This window comes from Tricharina praecox (assembly GCF_024521635.1).
Source record: "Tricharina praecox strain CBS 144465 chromosome Unknown BZA05scaffold_12, whole genome shotgun sequence".
NCBI lineage: Eukaryota > Fungi > Ascomycota > Pezizomycetes > Pezizales > Pyronemataceae > Tricharina > Tricharina praecox.
In genome coordinates this window covers 400,867-418,734 of record NW_026250414.1, presented here as the reverse complement: position 1 = coordinate 418,734, position 17,868 = coordinate 400,867, and the positions used below count along the sequence as shown (strand labels likewise).

The window sequence follows — 17,868 nt, the reverse complement described above, 5'->3', positions numbered from 1 at the left end:
CCCATCCTCACCACTTCCAAATCCACCACAACCACTCCTGTACCACCATCCCCCACCAACCAACCAACCACTCCCACACCACCACTACCCCAATCCACCGACGCACACGCCAACCTCCACAATGGCCACGGACCCAAACCAAAGCACGCTCTCCGCCTTCCCGGACCCACCAAACTTTTACACCCACTTCACCACGTCCAACCTCTCAGAGCTGCGGTCCCACCAGCGGACCCACAACCTCTCTCCCACCTCCCCGCCCCCCCCGACCCTCCCCGCCGACTCGCCTCTCCACTACCTTTCCCCGCCGCCCCTTCCCCCCTCGGGCAGCTACTGGACCTTCTCCTCATTCTGGGCGGACCCGCCAGTGCACGCCTCCCTCGAATCACACGGGATACCCCGCCTATACTCTCCCTCGCCCACTTCCCCCCCCCATTCCACCTCACCCTCCCCCAGCACCACCCCCCCCTCATCCACCCCGCCAAGCACGAGCACGAGCACGAGCAACATCCACTCCCTCCGACGCCTCTCCAAATCGCTCCTCCTCTCGTTCCTAGAGCTAGTAGGCCTGCTAGCCGTAGTGCCAGAGGAGTACGCGGCCAAGACTGCGGACGTGCAGACGGTGCTGTTCAACATGCACCACTTGATCAACCAGTACCGCCCGCACCAGGCGCGGGAGACGCTGTGTCTCATGATGCAGCAGCAGCTGGCGAAGGTGCGGGCGGAGACCGAGGGGAATAGACGTGTTGTGAGAGCCGTGGATGAGGCGCTGAGGGAGGTGGAGGCCGTCGCGGAAAGGGTGAGGGACGGGGAGAGGGGGGATAAGCCCAGGAGACGGGTGCAGGTCGAGAGTGTGGAGAGGGCGAGGAGGAGGGATCAGCTGGGCTGGGGGTTGATCAATGAGGCGGTGGCTTGACTTGTGCTGGATGGGGTGAGCTGGCGTTATGTTTGTTTAGGGTCTCGGAAACTCATAAGAGGTATATACACTTCATTTTCGATTCTATACCCAGTTGTGGGCCATTCCGCATACGTAAGCAGAAATCACCTCGCGGAGGAACACTCCCAGTAGCACCAACACCATCTCGACAAATCCCACCAATTCCACCCCACCCCCTACACCGCCCAGAATTATGATACAGTAATGACTTCTATACAAACATCTGCTCGCCCAAGAAAGCAAAAACACATGGTAAAGGTAAAACGAACACCACACCCCTCCTTCCTACCGCCCAGCAAGAAACATCTTCTTGAACTCATCGTTACTGCTTCCTGGCTTCCTCTCCGCCTCTGGTGCGGCCTCCTTCCCCTCCGTATCTACAGGTGCAGCCGGCTTTTTCGACATTGCATGCGCGAATCCCAGCCCGCGTCTCTGGCCACCACCGCCTCTTCCTCCCCTCCCTCCGCCTAATGTCTGACTCCTCGGCACTAAAATTGCAGCTGTCGGGGCAGGCTTCTTCTTCTCGAAGCCCTTGGTGAGCTTCTTCTCCGGCTGGCGATGCATCAGCTCGGGCAAGTCGCCGATGTGGATCTTCATTCCGTCGAGCTCCTTTCCGTCGAGTGCGAGCGAGGCCTTTCCAGCATCGGCAATGTTCTCGTACTCGACGATTGCGCCCTGGTGTGCCGGCCGCAGCGCGATCTTCCGTAGCGGTCCAAAGGCCTCGAAGAGTGTGCGGAGACGAGCGTCGTTGACCGTATCGGATAGGTTCATGATGCCCAACGTCTTCTTCTTGATCGTCTCAAAATCCGGTGGAGGCGTTCCGCTGGCTCCTTCATCCCCCTCGGGTCTCTGTGAAGCGTTGGCGCCGTTGGTGGAGTGGTTATCGTGCTGTACAGCTGGCGACATCGATCTCCCAGCATTGACCGCATTCCCGGGCACAAACTTTGCAGGGTTCAACTGCGCTATGCTGACCTCGAGCTCCCTCGACTTCAACCTGGTTCCGCTCTCGACCAAGCACGCATCCGCTTCCTCCTTAAACTCGTACGTGACGAATCCGAATCCCTTGTGTGTTCCCTTCTTCGGCCCCGGTGGTAAACGCACTTTCTCGATCCTGCCGTATTTGGAGAAGATATCGCGCACATCACTCTCCCTAGCCTGGAAATCGATGTTGCGGATGTAAACCTCTCGCCCGTCCGCAGTGGCGCTGGTCCGTTCCTTCTTCTGATTTGGCGCCGAAATCTTGGCCACAAGGAATTCCTTCTCTCCCAACTGTTTGCCGTCCAGGCTCGTGGCTGCGTGTGCCGCCTCGGAGGAGGAAAATTGGATGTAGCAGAACCGACGGTGCGTGTTGTATTTTAAGCTGGGAAACCGTATATCAACTATCTCACCAAACTGATTAACATTGTCAGCACTGAAAATACTCGAGATGTATGGGTTGGAACCCACGTCTTTGAAGAGGTCTCGGATGTATGTCTCATCGGCAATCGGGGGAAAGTTGGTAACGTAAAGCGTTGACCCAGTTCCAACTTGGATCTCGATCTGAAACCCGTCAATCTTTTTCATAGATTTTGTCTGGGCCGTAACAACGGAATCCTTCGCGTCAAACTCGACAGTGGCCGTGGCAGAATTTCCATTATTATCATTGACCACCTTCAGACTGTTAATCGTACCACACTGTATCGAGTATTATTAGTTACAGGGCGTTTGTGGTGGGAACATTAGAGCGAACTTACGTCTCTGAAGAACTGCCGAACTTTCACGTCAGGATAGTTCGGCGGGATATTCCTGACGATGATGGTAGTATTCTCGCGATCACGCTTGGCAACCTGCTGAGCCGTCGGCGGTGCCTGATTGACCAACGCCACAGCCGCAACGGGGACAGCGACTGCTGCTACTGCCGACCCTTCAGCAGACTTGGCCTTTTTCGGCGAAGGCTGCGTATCGTCTCCCGCCTCGCTTCTCCGGCGCTTTCCGTTTCCGAGTGATATCGGCTGTTCCTCCTGTGCCGTTGGTTCCGCCGCAACCGGCTCGGGCGGCTGCTGTTGAATTGCCAAAGCGCGTTCCGCCTCCCGCTTCTCCGTAATCTCCAAAAGATACCGTCTGTGCTTGACCATCATTGCTTCCACGTCCGTCGGGTTTCCGAAATCCTCCACATGGGTTCTCCACATCTCGAGAATCTTCTCGGGCCAGTCCAGGGTCTTGACGGTGAGAGCACGCTTCAAAACCGCAGCGGCGTGGTCCTTGGTCCCGTGGCCAAACTCCCAGTTGTAGTATCTCTGCCAGAACTCGTACGAAGTCCCCTTCGACTTTCTCAGCTCCTGCCAGATCGAGCGGGCGGTATCGAACTTCTTTGCCGCGGTGTAGAAATTGATCTGGATGCGATGTAGTCGGTAATCCGGGTCCTGGAATTTTCCGTTCTCGACCTCGGTCACGGCCTCGCCGATTCCCATCTCCGCCATGTCGTGGTCCTCCTCGGCGGCATCGTGCTCGAATGCCCTCCGCTTCAGAAACCCGCACCACGCAATGTTCACCATCAACACCTCCTCGGGTCCGGCAAGATCCAGCAGCTCCGTCTTCGTGGCTCTGTGCTTGGCATGCGCCACCTCCTCGAACGGCTTGAACCCCTTCTCCAGAGCGACGATGTATTGCGCCCACAGGGCCCCGGACCACGGACAATGTCGGGTTGCGCGTTGCAGCACCGAGACGACCTTCGCCATGGTGTTCTGACCCTTCTCCAGCAGGAAAAACACGTAGTCCTCCCACACCTTTGCCTGTTCGCCGAAGCGGAGCAGACAACGTTCGTACAGTGCCGAAGCCAGCCGCTCATCGAGCTTCTTCCGCGGCTGCGATGTCTCCCACGCAAGGTATTCCGACCAGATGCGCCACTCCTCGGCGCCGGGCGTCTTGCTGGAGTCGACCTCGCGTTTGAGGGAAAGCTCGTACATCTCGCGCTCGGAATTCTTGGCGAAGGCGGCCGAGTAGATCTTGTTGTAGCTCACCATGATGCTCTCGTAATTGGCATTGTCATACTGCGTAACAAACTGGCTAAAAGCGGCGAACGTGTGTGATATTGTTGCGTGCGGCACCCGGAGACGATCCCTATACATCTTGTACACATGATCGATCTTCTCCGCGGTTGGGTCCTTCGCCAGATCCTGCAACACGAGATCCCGGTACTTGTCCCAGAGCAGGTGACTGCTCGCAATGTCGTTTATTGTAGCCTCGGCACCCTGCCGGTACGTATCCACCACAACCTCGTGCTGGAAGAGCTCCTTCAACGCATTGAGCTGCTCCTCGACCATCTTGCCCTTCCCCGCGGAGTTCGCATACACGTGCTGTGCCTCCACAAAATCCGCGTACGCCTTGAACAGCTTCACGCTGGCAACCTGGTCCGTCACAGCCCGGGTGCAGAGATCCATCAGCTTCCACCGCTCCTCGAAGGTATCCGCCTCACACCGCTCATCCTCAATCCACTCCAGCCACATGTTCTCGACCATGGGGAATATCGAGATCATGGTTTCTCGGGCGGCGCGGAGCTCACGCAGCAGCGGTTTCCGATCCTCCTGAGCCGTAAGGAATGCGCGACGGAGCAGGCCAATGCACTTAACGTGTTCCGAGTACTGGTAAGGGTGAGTCGCTACCGTTTCCAGCACATCTTGGATCTCCTTGTAGTCCTCTTCCGTCAGAGGTTCCGCCGCCTCCCTTGGGAGGGGGACGGGGGTGGATGTGGTAGTGTTGTTGTTGCTAGCATTATCCATATCGTTGTTGTCCGTCATATCGACATCCGCCCGTTCCTCCGAAGCGGCAGCATCATCGGTGTAAGCTGACGACCGCCGTCTACCGCCATCCTGCACATGTCCCGGGGGTTGCAGCAGCGATGGTGGTGCTGTGTTCGCTGGCGGGTGTGCACTCGCGACCGAAGTTTCCGAATTCGAGCCACTGATTGAAGGCCGCGAACGCGGCGAGGGGACGACGTTCGTGTGCGAGAGCTCGTCCGAAGGCGAGAGAAGTGAGCTGATGTCCATGGTTTTCCGATTTCCGCGCGTGTATTACCGGGTATGCCGCTATGTTTGTTCTTCCTCTCTCTTTCTTTCTTTCTTTCTTTCCTGACAGCAACTCACTGGGGACGGAGGGGGGGGGGAGGGGGAGGGGAGGAGGGGAGGGAGGGGGGAGAATGGTTTGTTTTGGCCGTTCCTTTCGTGAAGAGTTTTGTCGGTTGGTTCGCTGAGGAGGAGGGAGGGAGAGAAGGAAGGATGGCCGACCGCGTCGAGCGACTGTGAACTGAACCGCCTAGGTCTCTGATTATGATAGATATGGACTTTTAGACTGGACTGCGTCGGTCGGTCGATCGTTCGGTTGGTCGGTGGTTGGACGACAGACAGGACGGGGATGATGATGATCGGGCTGGGGTTTGGGGTTTTCTGGGGGGGGGGTGGGTGGAGGGATAGAGGCAGAAAGAAGGGATGTGCCAAGCAACAGGAAGAAAATGCGCGACCAGCGAGGATCAGTTTCCGTGCAGCAGATGGAGAGAGAAGCGGAAAAAACGCGATGGATATGCTGTGGGGGGGTGGGAGAGGAATATCGGTGCGCGTGAAGGATGATGGGAAAGTTTGATGGGTTCTGGTTGTGCGTATGTACCGGGGGTGTAACACAGCGTAGAGTATCCGGTCGGACTGCCGGTAGAGCACTCTAGAGTTCGAGTCTGTCTGGGGACGGTGGATACTCGGATAGAATGGCTATCGCTACTATAAGTTACTCACTTCTATGCTATGGCCTGCTGCTCGTAGGAGCGATGAATAAGCAGCAGCGGGGGCGGCGCGGCGGCGGCGACGGCGGCAGCGGAGACAGCCCGAGCTTGGTGCTTGGGCAGACAGACAGACAGACAGACAGACAGACAGACAGACAGACAGACAGACGGTACGGAGCACGCGTGCCTCGGCTCGGGTGATCGGGCAAGACACCAATCCGACGCAAGGCATCTATCGTGTGTATATATGATATGTAGTTGCTCCTGCGGGGGGGAGTGGGGGTGGAGAGGGGTTGGTTCGCCTTCGTGATCGTTTCTATGACGACGGGTAACTTCTAGACCTACGGGCAGAGCACGATGGGAACTGGACGTTCAGATCACAGACTCAGAGCAACAACAACAAGAGGAAGAAGAATATGAAGAAGACGAAGAAGCCGAGCTCCAAGATGGCCAGCCGTACTCTACGCACGCCGCCAAGAATGCACGACTCCAACCGCGAGTCCAGAGCGTTGAAGACCCTTCGTCCCCATGCCGCCTGATGTCACCCGCGCAGAGGGGCCAGGCCCTTCTGTCTGCAGGAGCTGTACGAGGCAGATAGAGTAGGTAGATAAGTAACTAGAGGGCGAGAGAGAGAAAGGCTTTGCGGTGCAGTCAGTCAGTTATCCAGCCAGCCAGTCCTTTCGAAGCTTTGAGCGGCCAAAAAATCATCGATGACAGTGAAGAAGAACCAAGATCTCCACGGAGAGAAAGAAGGAAAGAAAGAAAGAAGTAAAGAAGTAGATAGAAGGGGGGGCGTCCGCCAATCCGAATGCCACTCGGCAACCGGCCAACGGGCGCAGGTACACAGTAGAGCACGGTATCTACTCTAGAGTAGTACGTACCATTCGCACCGCCGCCGTCACCGCCCCGACCCAAAGGTAACCCTCCCTTTGCTACTCTACTCTAGATAGAGTAGCGATACGAAGTCAGCCCACCACCATCCCTCCATCCATCCATCCAGCCAACCTACATACCGACCGGCTCCAGCCACCATTAGCTTCGCACTCACTCACGAGCAGCAGCAGCAGCAGCAGCAGCTCGGCACTCTTTTCCGACAGCACTCCATGCAGTTAAGTACCGTACGTACCGTCTTCTGTTATGGCCTGATGCCTCTGCCTCTGCCTCTTCTCTCCGAGCAGAGCATCTACATAGAGCAATTGTCACGAATCCCCCAGCAGCAGCAGCAGCAGCAGCAGCAGAGGCAGCAGCAGGAGCATGCAGCAGAAGCCTTCACCGGCGTACATAGTCGTCGTCGTGGTGGGATCTCGATCCTTCGCTTCCTCCTTCGCTCCATCCATCCCTCACGTGAAATGCGGGCCAACTCGTGACAAGACCCTGCAGATCCGAGAAAGAGGAATCCCACAAAACAAAATTCAGTCAGCGATCGGCAGTGTAGTCGTGTCTCGGAGTGTCGGACGTGTTGCTTCTTACGGCCTGCTGCCCACCGAAATCCGTTCTAAACCGTGTTTAGAAAAGAAAGAAAGACGAAAATAAATAATACTTGAGGAATAGTAGAGTAGGACATCTGTGCAGTATGATTCGCCCGGATAACCATGTCGGCTTCTTCCCTCTGTTTGAAGTTTGAAGTTTGAACCTCTCCGCAGAGTCTGCCGAGTCCCCAGCGACCTCCGAATCCCTCGCTCCTTCACGCTCCTCCACGCTGTGCGGACCTCGTCTGCTGCACCTTGGTCCCCTGGGCCCTGGAGTTGGACCGTAGGACCGTATGTAGCTCGTTTCGGAGCCTTACGGTAAGTTATGTGCTCTAAAAAAACGCGGACTACGTTGCACACCGCGTAGATATAACTTTGATTCGTCGAAAAATCACAGGTTTCCATGCCGGAATAGGCGTCTTTTTCTTAAGGCCGTCGGATAAGTAATGATTGTGACATGTCGGGCAAGGCGACAAGCTTTTTTTGCCCGCGCGCAATGGGGCTGAATGAAAGGGAGCAGCACTCGCGAGTCGCGACGGCCGCAGCGTGTATAGAGTAATCACAAGTATCCATTGATATTACCCACCTAGCAGTTCCGCCGTTCTATGCTTCTGTTTGCCATACTGCTCAAGAGTTGAGACCTCCACTGTTTTACCACGCCCGTTCGTGGATATTTTCTCGCGGCGCGGCGAGGCGAGACAAGGCGAGGCGGTTCGGTTCGGGCCCTAAGTACCCAGAACACGGCCCGTACCGTATCTATCGTTCGGTCGGTCGGAGGGGACTCGGAGGATGGGTGGCACAGCAGTTGCGAATTGTCGGCTATGTATCGATAGAATGGACGCCTAGTGATCGTTCCACTGACTTCGAGGCTTCGACAGCCCCACCACCAGAGTAAGCCCCAAATTATGCTGATACACACGCGGGTACACACGCGGGGAACCGAGGGCGGACGGGATGGCAGTTCGCAACCGTAATCGCGGTCAGTATAAGCAAAAAGTCTTGCAATCATGCTTATTATCCCCCGCGCAGATATCGTGCACTATCGAGTATCAACCCTTAAAAGACGCAAGTCTGGAATCCAGATGCTCGTATCCAGAATAGACCGTCGTGTGGAACTTACTCAGATATATCATACCTATTACCTACATATACCTAACTATGGCCGCGGAATAGACGGGAGCACCGAACGGTTGAACCAATAGATACAGGTACTCTACAGAGGACATCGGCTATACATGCCCCAACGGTCAGAGGGAATTCCAGCGTTCACTAGTTTGAAACCGTGGGTACATAGCGAGTCGAACAACCAATGGCATTTGAAGGACTATATACCGGTACTTTGCGGCTAGGTGTCAGCGACCCAGCGACCCAGCGTTGCCCGAAAAACCTGGAGAATTTACTGGCCTACCTACTGCTTCTCCCGGAGGGAGAGAGAGGGTAACTAATCGGAATGTCCGTTAACTGTTGCGGGCACACTGACGGTAAATTCAACGGGGAGCTCGAGGGTCTTACATAGCATCCGGCGGGAAGAACAGGTGGAAGGTATCATCCTTTGTCTGGAGCGTACCGTAGGCGGCAAATCCTTACTACCCATAGCGACCCCACCGCCTTCGTCTTGCCATCCTCCATGAGTCCATGTTGCAAACCCCATTACCGGTAGTTCAACGACCAGAATCGGAAGTGACGGGGAACAATTACCGTCCGCCGGCCTGATTCGGCATCGCCATCGACGATCCCGATCGCCCGCCTTGCAACGCAAAAACGAAACTAACGAAATTAACGTTGCAAAATACCATGGTAAACAATTTGAAATTCTGTTCCGCGAGTGTAACGGCTTTCGTCGGCTTGTTTCTGCATGCAAATAAGGAGGCCTAGACTTCCCGGGGCGGGGGGGGGGGGGATCACATGGCATCACTCGACTACGGTCGATTTCGTCTCGGGAATCCTATGGAAGTACCGGTACATACGGCACAAGAGCCGGGCTGCGGGATGACTCCAAGGATCGGAGTATCTTTTGCAAGTTGCATCCAGGTGCTATGTAACTGAAGAAGATCTTTCACCTTTTCAACGTAACTACTGATTCGGCCTGGCCGGCGGGTCATGGATTATCACCTGGCGCGGCCCGAATCAAACCCGGCTTTTTTTTTTCGGAAATACTGGTGAATCAAACGCAATCGTTTTGGATCACATTCTTGCTCCGATTATAACCTCAGGACACTGGGAGTTTAGGTATGTATAATACAGTGACCTTGTTTTGCAGTCGTATCATACATATTTTACGTACCAGTACCAGCACTTCCGAAGTCGGGAATGGCATCGGTATGAAGCCAGGTTACTACAGACACGGTAACACCACTCAACTTATGGCTGGTGATTCCATCCTGTAGATAGACCAGTACATAACACTCGTTGATCCGCCACTCTGAACTACCTACTGTACCCAGTCGCGCGTCAGCCTGTCATAGTTTGCCCGGGAAACCCAAGTACCTATAACCTCCGTCGACCCATTCAAACACGCCCTACTAAGTACTAGTGGAATCCACTTTCGGTCCGAGTACGTACCTAAGTGCGTAGGCTGAGTAGGGCATGTGGGAACGAGTGTGTTCCTGTGAGTAGAGAGGTGGCGTGCCTGTGCAATTGGCCTACTTGTCGAACCCGCTTAGACGCTAACCAATCATCCATAAACTCCTCTCCTAAAGTCTGAGCGGGTTCGATAGGCAGGCCAATTCCACAGGCATGCCACCTCTCTACCTAGTGCACTAGCCGTCCGTCGGACCGGTGGTGGTGGGTGCTTGGAACATTCAGTGCGGCCACGGGTCCCAGTTCGGTTTTCTTTCTTTCTCTCTCCCTATCTCTCTCTTGTACCTATAGCTCCCAGACCCGAACATCCCACATCACGTCTCTCCATCTCCATCTCCACCGTTCCAGTGACCACCACCACGAGTCCTTCCAAGTTCCAACAGGGTGCCCGTGCAACGCGACAGAGTCTGCAGAACTCAACCACTCCTCCCCCTCTCCCGCCCTCCCGCTCTCCCAGCTCTGCTCAGCTCGTCTCGAAGTTCCTTCGTGACTCGTCCCTGCATCCGCCGGCTTCCAGTACCACCACGCACGTATGGTTACTCTATAGGGCCTTCCGGGATGTAAGAGGCGGAGGGAACTGGGAAAGTTGACCGGGAAGCCAAGGTGTGGAACACGGGTGGAGATGTATCATGTCGGCGGATGCATGATCTGTTACATGGGATGTTAATTTGGCCGCGGATCAGTACATATGTGTGTACAGGTATGTAGGTTTTCGGATATGTGCTGTAGGTATCTCATGGATTATGGAACCACTGCTCAGGAGATGTGGGACGACGGCTGTAATCAAAGAGTCATATACCTAGCAGATACCCAGGGAAGTCGAGCAAATATTGCCTGCAATCGAGTCATATCGCGGATACCCAGGGAAGCCGAGTAAATGGGTACTGCCTGCAATCGCGACGGAAATATGAGTGATCGATACTGCTGTGGCACATCCGTTGCTCTATCCAACACGGCGAACCCAGCCCGTACCCATACGCCATATAAATCACTCGGCATGGGCAGTCAGGCTATATCGGACGTTTATCGGAACTTATCGAGTGACATCTCATGCAGCCATCCACCCGCGCACATGGGAATATTTCCGAATGTTTCAACCCGACGGCCTCTGGCACCGCCAATTCAAGACATTCCTCAACATTCCATTGCAGGTCACAAAATCCAAAGTGTATGCATTCTCACATTCCGCTGTCCGTCCTCCTCATCCTCGGCGTGCGGACAAACCCCCCGGTCGCTCACCCCACACAGCCCGTTTTTTCCCTCCAATATCGCTCGCCGATTCACATGCACTCTGCAAAGTGTTCGCAGGCAGCAGCTCGGTCGGTACAGCGGTAAACTAGAATTTCCTGGGGGCTGAAATCTCTTCAAGTTTTTTTCGATCTCTGCCTGCTCGCTTCGTGCGCGATTCTTCGTTGATAAATAAAGCTTGCGATCTCGGAGGGGAGGAGGAAGAAGGAAAGCATCGAACGAGGATTGAGATCATAGGCTCGTCGAAGATCTTCCTTCGGTAAAGTCGAAAAAGTAAAAAGCGGACTTGCCTGGAAGTGGCAACGGACGGGGAATTGTTTTGCCAGACAGACACAAGACCAAGCAAGGCAAGGTTGCACCGCACCGCACACGACGACACAACCGAGAGACGACGACTACAACGGCTGCCGGTTTTCTCACCACACATCCATCGCTCCTGCACCCGCCAGCCAACCAACCAACCAATTACCTCCGCTTCCACCATCAACGTCAACCTCCCTCGCCCCCCTCTTAGAGAACCTCTGCCACCCCCCGCCCACCATAGCACTATCGTGCAACAGCTTCTTTCCCCGCACTCCCGCACTCCCCAGGCGGCTGGTGTGGCCGATCGACAGCGTAACCCATATGAATACGGCCTAACCCCACCGACCGCTTACGCTTCTTCACTACATCCTACCTCTCCACCCACCCACCGCCGGACCAGCGCCTCAAAGAAGCAACAAAACACTCCGATCGCACAAGCAACGATAACGAGACACGAGACACAATGGTTAAGTTCTACGAGAATACGTTTAGCTACGAGTAACTTCCCCCCACCTCCAGCCCTCTGCTTCCTCTCTTCGCCGTAGTGAGTGCTGACGATGCGATGACGACGATTAGCTACCAATGGCCCGCCGTAACGCTCGCCTACTTCCTCCGCTATCCTAAGTAGCTCTCTCCGTCCACGTAGCAGCAGCGATTCCCCGCTGACACTGTGTGTAGTCCGTACTCCACGCACGTCGTCTCATCAGACACGCTGTCCAGCCACATCGATCCCACCACAGGCAACCTGCACATCACGCGGCTGCACCTGAAGCGGGGGAAGCTTCCCGCGTCGGTCGTGCGGTTCATCCCGAAGATCAAAGAGTCGTACATTCTCGAGAAGTCGATCGTCGATGCGCGCAACCAGACACTATCGACAGAGAACCGCAATCTCGACTGGGACGGGGTATTGAGCGTGGTCGAGAGCCAGGTGTACTCGCCCACGGTCGGCAGGGAGGCTGAGACCACCGATGTCAGGACTGTCGTTAAGTTCGAGAGCAAATTTGGCGCAGCTAGACGCCAGGAGGGCGTGGAGAAGCGGGGCTGGCTCGGCGGTTGGGGCACAGGCGGCGTTCAGAGAAGCATTGAGCTCGTCGGAAGGAGCAGGATGTGTGATGGCCTGCAGAAGAGCCGCGAGGGCATGAAGATTGTTCTCGAACAGTTGAGGGAACGTGGGTTCGTTGGCGTGGTTAAGGAGCAGCGGCAGGGCGGGTGGGAAAGGTGGAGGAAGGTGTGGAGAGGGGAGGGCCAGACTGAAGAAGTCTAACTCCCTCCCCCCCTCCCCCTCCACCCCTCACTATTGCTATTTCCACACCATTGTACATTTTTCATACATATCGGATTCCCTTTACCTTTATATTTTTTTCCTACGGCGTTATGGCTCTTTGTGGCGGACGGACTTCCCTGGATACATGGACGTTGAGTACCGTATTCGTGTTTCATCGGAAGATCCAGCAGTCAGTGGTTGTTTTTTTGTTGTATAATCTCCCTTCTCCTTGTCACTTCTTCTTCTCCTTCTCCTTCTTCTTCTTCTTCTTCTTCTGTTTGAAGTCTCCCTCTTCTTCTCCCTCTTCTTCTCCCTCTTCTTCCTTCTCCTCACTGTTTTTTCTGCGAGCTCGATCGATCAATGCAAATCAAAATGTACATTACCTACCTATCCACCTTGAGTACCTACTATATTTCATCGTGATCACAATTCCACTTCAATCCACAATCCACAATCCACATGACCCAAGTAGGTGGATCTGTAAAGTGGGGTGTGGGGTGTGACGAAACGGCTACGTACGGACGTCGGACAGTCGGCCACTCCCGCTAGTATCCGCGACGCGAAGAAGCAAGTATTGCTGTAACAGAGCGATCGTGATTCGTGATTCGTGAAATCTGCATGCTATGTATCTAGTCTGAGCGAGGGAGGGAGGGAGGGGAAGTTTGCAGCGGCAGTTCGCTGATTGGTGGATCACATCGGCTACGAATCTACAAATCTACGATGCGGAAGGAGAGGAGAGAGGGATGAGAGGGATCCGGTTGGTCGGCCTGTAGGTGGTGGAGGGCAAACGAAACAAACACGATTCGTGAGCGGGCGGGGAATTGGGAGTATGCAAGAGGGGTGGTGTGATACCATTCGGCAAGGGTTGGCTTGACTTGACTTGGGGTTCGGGGACGGTGTAACTATGTGCGCTTCGGCCCGCGAGCTTGGGCCTTGCGCTCGCTGGACTCTGGAGCTTGGATGGCCGCGTGCGACTCGGCCCGTGCCGGGGGCTGGTGGCTGAGGACGGAGGCTGAGGACGGAGACGGGTGATCGGCGGTGATTAGGCTGCGGTGTGCGGGGATGGAGGCGAAAGTACAGTAGGCGGAGGGCAAAGTAGATGGGAAAGGAATTGAGCCCCGTCCTCCTCCCTTTGCCGGTTACAATGCTCCCTTGACTGCCAGTCTACGCCGCCCCCACACTGTCTCGGCGAATTTTTTTTGGCAGTGGCACCGAGGTTAGGAAACGAGGTTGGGATCGAGGGATGTTGAAGATGCTACATACGAGGGAGGAATCCTTCTCGCGGTCATTCCACTACGGTAACTGGATTGACTTGGTTCTTGTGAGCACTGCTATGTATTATCCATCATAGCACCCCACTCGGCCATTCGTTCTCACGGCCTAAATTCAGTATCTACCGAAAAGAAGCAATTATGCCCCTCCACATAGTCCCGAGCCGCATATAGTACATACGGAGTGCTTCATCGGTCTCAAACTAGCGAGATGTGGGGATCTAGATGCTACTCTAGATTCTCGATGGCATCCATGTCCTGGCCAGGCCCACAAGGCAAATCTGCAGGATGTATGTATGTATGTACGGTATGTACCTGGCTCGCAGAAATAGTCCCGATGCGGCGGGGGTATAAGTATAAGTACCCACGGTGGAAGGGCCTAAGGGTTGATTTGACGACACCCAGCATCCAGCATGTATCTCCACCCCTCTCTCCTCCTCCTCGTCCCACTCGCCGCCGCCTCCGCAGGCACAAGCTGGCCTCCCTTCTCCTCCCTCCCGCTGACACGCCCAGGCCCGCGCGGCAACGCATGGGGGCTCTTCGGCCCCGCCTCGACCGACCAGCTGGGTATGCTCAACCTTCTGACGCCTAGTAACACCGTTTCCGCGGCACGGGAGATCCGCAGCGGTATCCGGGTATCACTCGACTGGGCGTTGGACCTGCCGCGCCAGGGGTTCTTTGGGCGCCCGCCGCTGCAGCACACGGTCAGCCCGCTGGGACCGAATGCCTTTGCCGATAACATCACGCTCAATACTCAGAGCAGCAGCCAGTGGGATGGGTTCCGACACTATGGATATGCGGATGCGGAGGGCCCGACGTGGTTCGGTGGGCGCACGAGGGAGCAGACGCTGCAAGGGGATACGCTCGGGATAAATGGTGCCACCCCCTCCCCTCCCCTTCTTATCTGTGTCGAGCAGCGCTGACGCCAGCCGACAGTGTGGGTGGAAAACGGCGGGATCGTGGGGCGCGGGGTGCTACTGGACTACGCCTTATGGGCGGGCAAGAACAACATAACTGTGTCTCCATTCACAGCACAGACGATCCCGGCGTCACACCTTTCCTCCGTTGCGCGCGACTCAGGGATCAAGTTCCGACCCGGCGACATCCTGTTTATCCGGTCCGGGTTCACCGCGGCCTGGAACTTGCTGTCGCCCGCACAGGAGACAGCACTGCAGGCCCGCGCCGCACCGGAGTATATCGGCGTTGAGCCCAGCGAGGATACGCTAAGGTGGCTGTGGGAGAGGCGTTTTGCCGCGGTGGCCGGCGATGCGCCGGCTTTTGAGGTGGCGAGTAAGGAGGGTGCAATGGGGGAGGCACAGTTCTCGCTCCATGCCTGGTTGCTGGCTGGTTGGGGAATGCCGGTTGGTGAGATGTTTGATCTTGAAGGGTTGAGTGATGAGTGCAGGAGGAACAAGAGGTGGACTTTCTTTGTTAGCAGTGTGCCGTTGAAGGTGCGTTTGATCCAATGGAGAGATTGAGTGTGAGTGTGTTGGCTGGTGCATCTGGCTAATTTGGCTTTATATACGCAGATTCCGGGAGGTGTCGCTGGGCCGCCGAATGCTGTGGCTATATTTTAGCTGCGCTGTTGGGGGCAGAAGGATTCGTGGCGGAGATAGAGTTGGTATCACCCAGACCAGCTGGGTTGGAGGAGAGCGAGTGAGATAGCTTGTGTCATTCGAATCTGATCAATTTATGCACGTTTTATACCAGTCATCAATCAGTCATCCCAGGTGGTCTAACTTTACCAGTACTTACGCAAGCAAAATCCGTGCATGCACCTCTTCTACTGTAGATCGATCGAACATGCGGCGGAAAAAGCCGGAGACGATGGAATCGTGCATTGCTATTGAATGCGGCTGAAGAACGGCGGGGAGGAGATCATGTGATAAACGAACTCGAGGGAGGTGCGGGAACAACCGTCGTCTGAGCTTGATGACTGCTTACGCGCTCAGCTACGCTTGCCGAGAGGATATGGAGAGAACGGCTTTATGCTTTGTGGTTGTGGTGGAAACTTACTCTATATATACATGCCTTGTTGGCGGTACGGTATGAAGTAACTTCACATATGCGAGCTTAATATGGCCCTGCGGCACGGGCCATTCTGCCCTGCGGTCGGGCCATGAACAGTGCGTGGGATAAACTTTCAGTCCCTGCGAGAAACTCTGGTAGGTACCGTGATATCCCGCTTGGAATCCGAAACCGCAGAAACATAACTATTCTCCAACAACCCAGTGTTTGCAAGTTGGTGGTCCTTTGAGATCGCCTGGTCTGGGGGAAAGCCGACGGAACTTCAAGTAAATGCCTTAGAAGCAAGAACTAAAATTCATCTTGAAGCCGCGATGTACCTCACTTGACTTGACTAGACGTGCTTGCGTAAGTGCCTACTGGAATGACCTCTTGTTGTGTGTATACATGTGACTTCGGGGTATCCGGACACACCCGTCGTAATCACACCTCAAGGCTCCCACTCACATCACTAGCGTGTCCGAATCCTCTTGACGTCTCTATAGAGCCGATCACGCTCGGCTTGGCAAGCGGCGACTCGCAAAACACACCAAGCGCGCTAACCCCTTTTGCTGCCTCGAACGCCAACGCAACGCAACGCATCTGCAACATCTGCCAGCCTTCTTCACTCATCCCCATCAATCTCTGCATAGCATAACCTAACTCACTACTTTCCTTTCCATTCGACACACATCGCCTCTTGCTGCTGCTGCTGCTGCTGCCGCCTGCCCGTCCGTCCGACCTCCTTCCAGCCAACCATCACCATCACCACAACCACCACCACCACCACCACCATCAACGCGCCGACCGAAACCAACCAACCAACCACCTACTCGCATCCCCGTGCTCTGCTCCGTACCATACCTCCCCACACCTCCACGATGAACGCCCACCAGCACGCGAACGGCGTCGGCGCCACAAACATCTGGCAAATAATGAACTACCCCGTGCCACGCGGGTAAATACATCCGCCCGCCCCGCCCCTCCCTCCCTCCGTCTGTCCCGCGCTAACACACGTCCCGCGTCCATAGCAAATGCGTGCACAAGCCGTCGGTGCTGTCCTCCTGCTGCCCCTGCCTGCGGTTCATGCTGAACCCCTTACAAGCGGCGTCGTCGTTCGCGTGCGACGGATGCGGGCACCACGCGAGCTTCCACAACCTCAAGAACGACGAGGAGGCGCATGAAGGGTTCGCGCCCGAGCAGATGAACGGGACGATTGCCGCGCCGCCGCCGCCGCCGCCCTCGACCGGGAGGGGGAAGAAGAGAAACGCCGCTAGGATCACGAATGGCGCCTCCGCGGCTGGGCGGAGAGGCGTGGGCTTGCTGGGCGGTGTTGGGCTGGGCGAGAGAATGCTCGGAAGTAGTGCGGAGGAGGATGATGACGATGTCGAGGTGCTCGAGGGCGAGAAGTTGCAGGTTGTCAAGAGGAGCCGCGGTGCTTAGGTGTCTAAGGGCCTAGGTGCTCTGGAGATGGAGGATGGGGCATGGGAGATGGAAAAATGGCGACGGGATAGCGCACCGTCACCGACCATATCGATAACGACGACGGCGTTTTTTGCTTGGAAAGCTCGGGTTTACTTTCATCGCGTCGAGGCACGACCATTACAATACCACTACTGCTACTGCTGCTACATCATCACTACATACTTGCCTACACTATGCCACAGCGTCGTAATGGTCCTGTTTTTGGGGTTTTCTGTGTTCTTTTCTTTTTTCTTTTTGTTTTGTATCTTACAACGCTGCGTGCGCGGCATGGGCAGAAGGGGTTGGGTTTCTTTTCTTTCGTTTTTATTTGCATCTTTCCAACAACCACCACCACCACCATATGATACCACCACCTGCCGAGGGCGTCTTCTTGTTTTTTTTTTTATTTTACCCGTCAGTATCAGCACCGCGCACATTTCATTTTCGAGATTGAACTTTCAGCGGTGGAGAAATGGAGCAGGATGGACGCGCGGTCCGGAAGCTGTAGAATGGAATGCGTGAGACAGACAAATTCCAGTCGCTGAGCAATCAAGCCTCGAGTGAGGAGATATACTCATTTCACT

The 17,868-nt window shown here is 55.4% G+C and overlaps 6 protein-coding genes across 6 annotated transcripts; 5 read left to right on the top strand and 1 right to left on the bottom strand.

The window, feature by feature from the left end:
- Positions 1 to 23: 23 nt before the first annotated feature.
- On the top strand, positions 24 to 913 carry BZA05DRAFT_474022 (MED7 protein-domain-containing protein; the record flags this gene model as incomplete). Its single annotated transcript, XM_051488102.1, has 1 exon — positions 24 to 913. The coding sequence occupies exon 1, from the start codon at positions 122 to 124 to the stop codon at positions 911 to 913; it is 792 nt and encodes a 263-aa protein (XP_051339395.1). The 5' UTR covers positions 24 to 121.
- A 306-nt stretch (positions 914 to 1,219) lies between these two features.
- Positions 1,220 to 4,692, bottom strand: BZA05DRAFT_337789 (uncharacterized protein; the record flags this gene model as incomplete). The annotated part of the gene is made up of 3 exons (XM_051480869.1): positions 1,220 to 2,326; positions 2,381 to 2,608; positions 2,668 to 4,692. 3 exons carry the CDS (start codon positions 4,690 to 4,692, stop codon positions 1,220 to 1,222), a joined length of 3,360 nt encoding a protein of 1,119 aa, XP_051339394.1.
- A 7,052-nt stretch (positions 4,693 to 11,744) lies between these two features.
- BZA05DRAFT_337596 (PRELI-like family-domain-containing protein) lies at positions 11,745 to 12,545 on the top strand (the record flags this gene model as incomplete). The annotated part of the gene is made up of 3 exons (XM_051480863.1): positions 11,745 to 11,779; positions 11,858 to 11,905; positions 11,960 to 12,545. 3 exons carry the CDS (start codon positions 11,745 to 11,747, stop codon positions 12,543 to 12,545), a joined length of 669 nt encoding a protein of 222 aa, XP_051339393.1.
- A 1,677-nt stretch (positions 12,546 to 14,222) lies between these two features.
- BZA05DRAFT_398141 (uncharacterized protein) lies at positions 14,223 to 15,544 on the top strand. The gene is made up of 3 exons (XM_051483686.1): positions 14,223 to 14,692; positions 14,753 to 15,267; positions 15,346 to 15,544. Exons 1-3 carry the CDS (start codon positions 14,230 to 14,232, stop codon positions 15,391 to 15,393), a joined length of 1,026 nt encoding a protein of 341 aa, XP_051339392.1. The 5' UTR covers positions 14,223 to 14,229; the 3' UTR covers positions 15,394 to 15,544.
- An 864-nt stretch (positions 15,545 to 16,408) lies between these two features.
- On the top strand, positions 16,409 to 17,263 carry BZA05DRAFT_452933 (uncharacterized protein; the record flags this gene model as incomplete). Its single annotated transcript, XM_051487484.1, has 2 exons — positions 16,409 to 16,778; positions 16,852 to 17,263. The coding sequence occupies exons 1-2, from the start codon at positions 16,702 to 16,704 to the stop codon at positions 17,261 to 17,263; spliced, it is 489 nt and encodes a 162-aa protein (XP_051339391.1). The 5' UTR covers positions 16,409 to 16,701.
- On the top strand, positions 17,012 to 17,867 carry BZA05DRAFT_46276 (uncharacterized protein). Its single transcript, XM_051487701.1, has one exon. It carries the CDS (start codon positions 17,291 to 17,293, stop codon positions 17,804 to 17,806), a length of 516 nt encoding a protein of 171 aa, XP_051339390.1. The 5' UTR covers positions 17,012 to 17,290; the 3' UTR covers positions 17,807 to 17,867.
- Position 17,868: the final 1 nt, after the last annotated feature.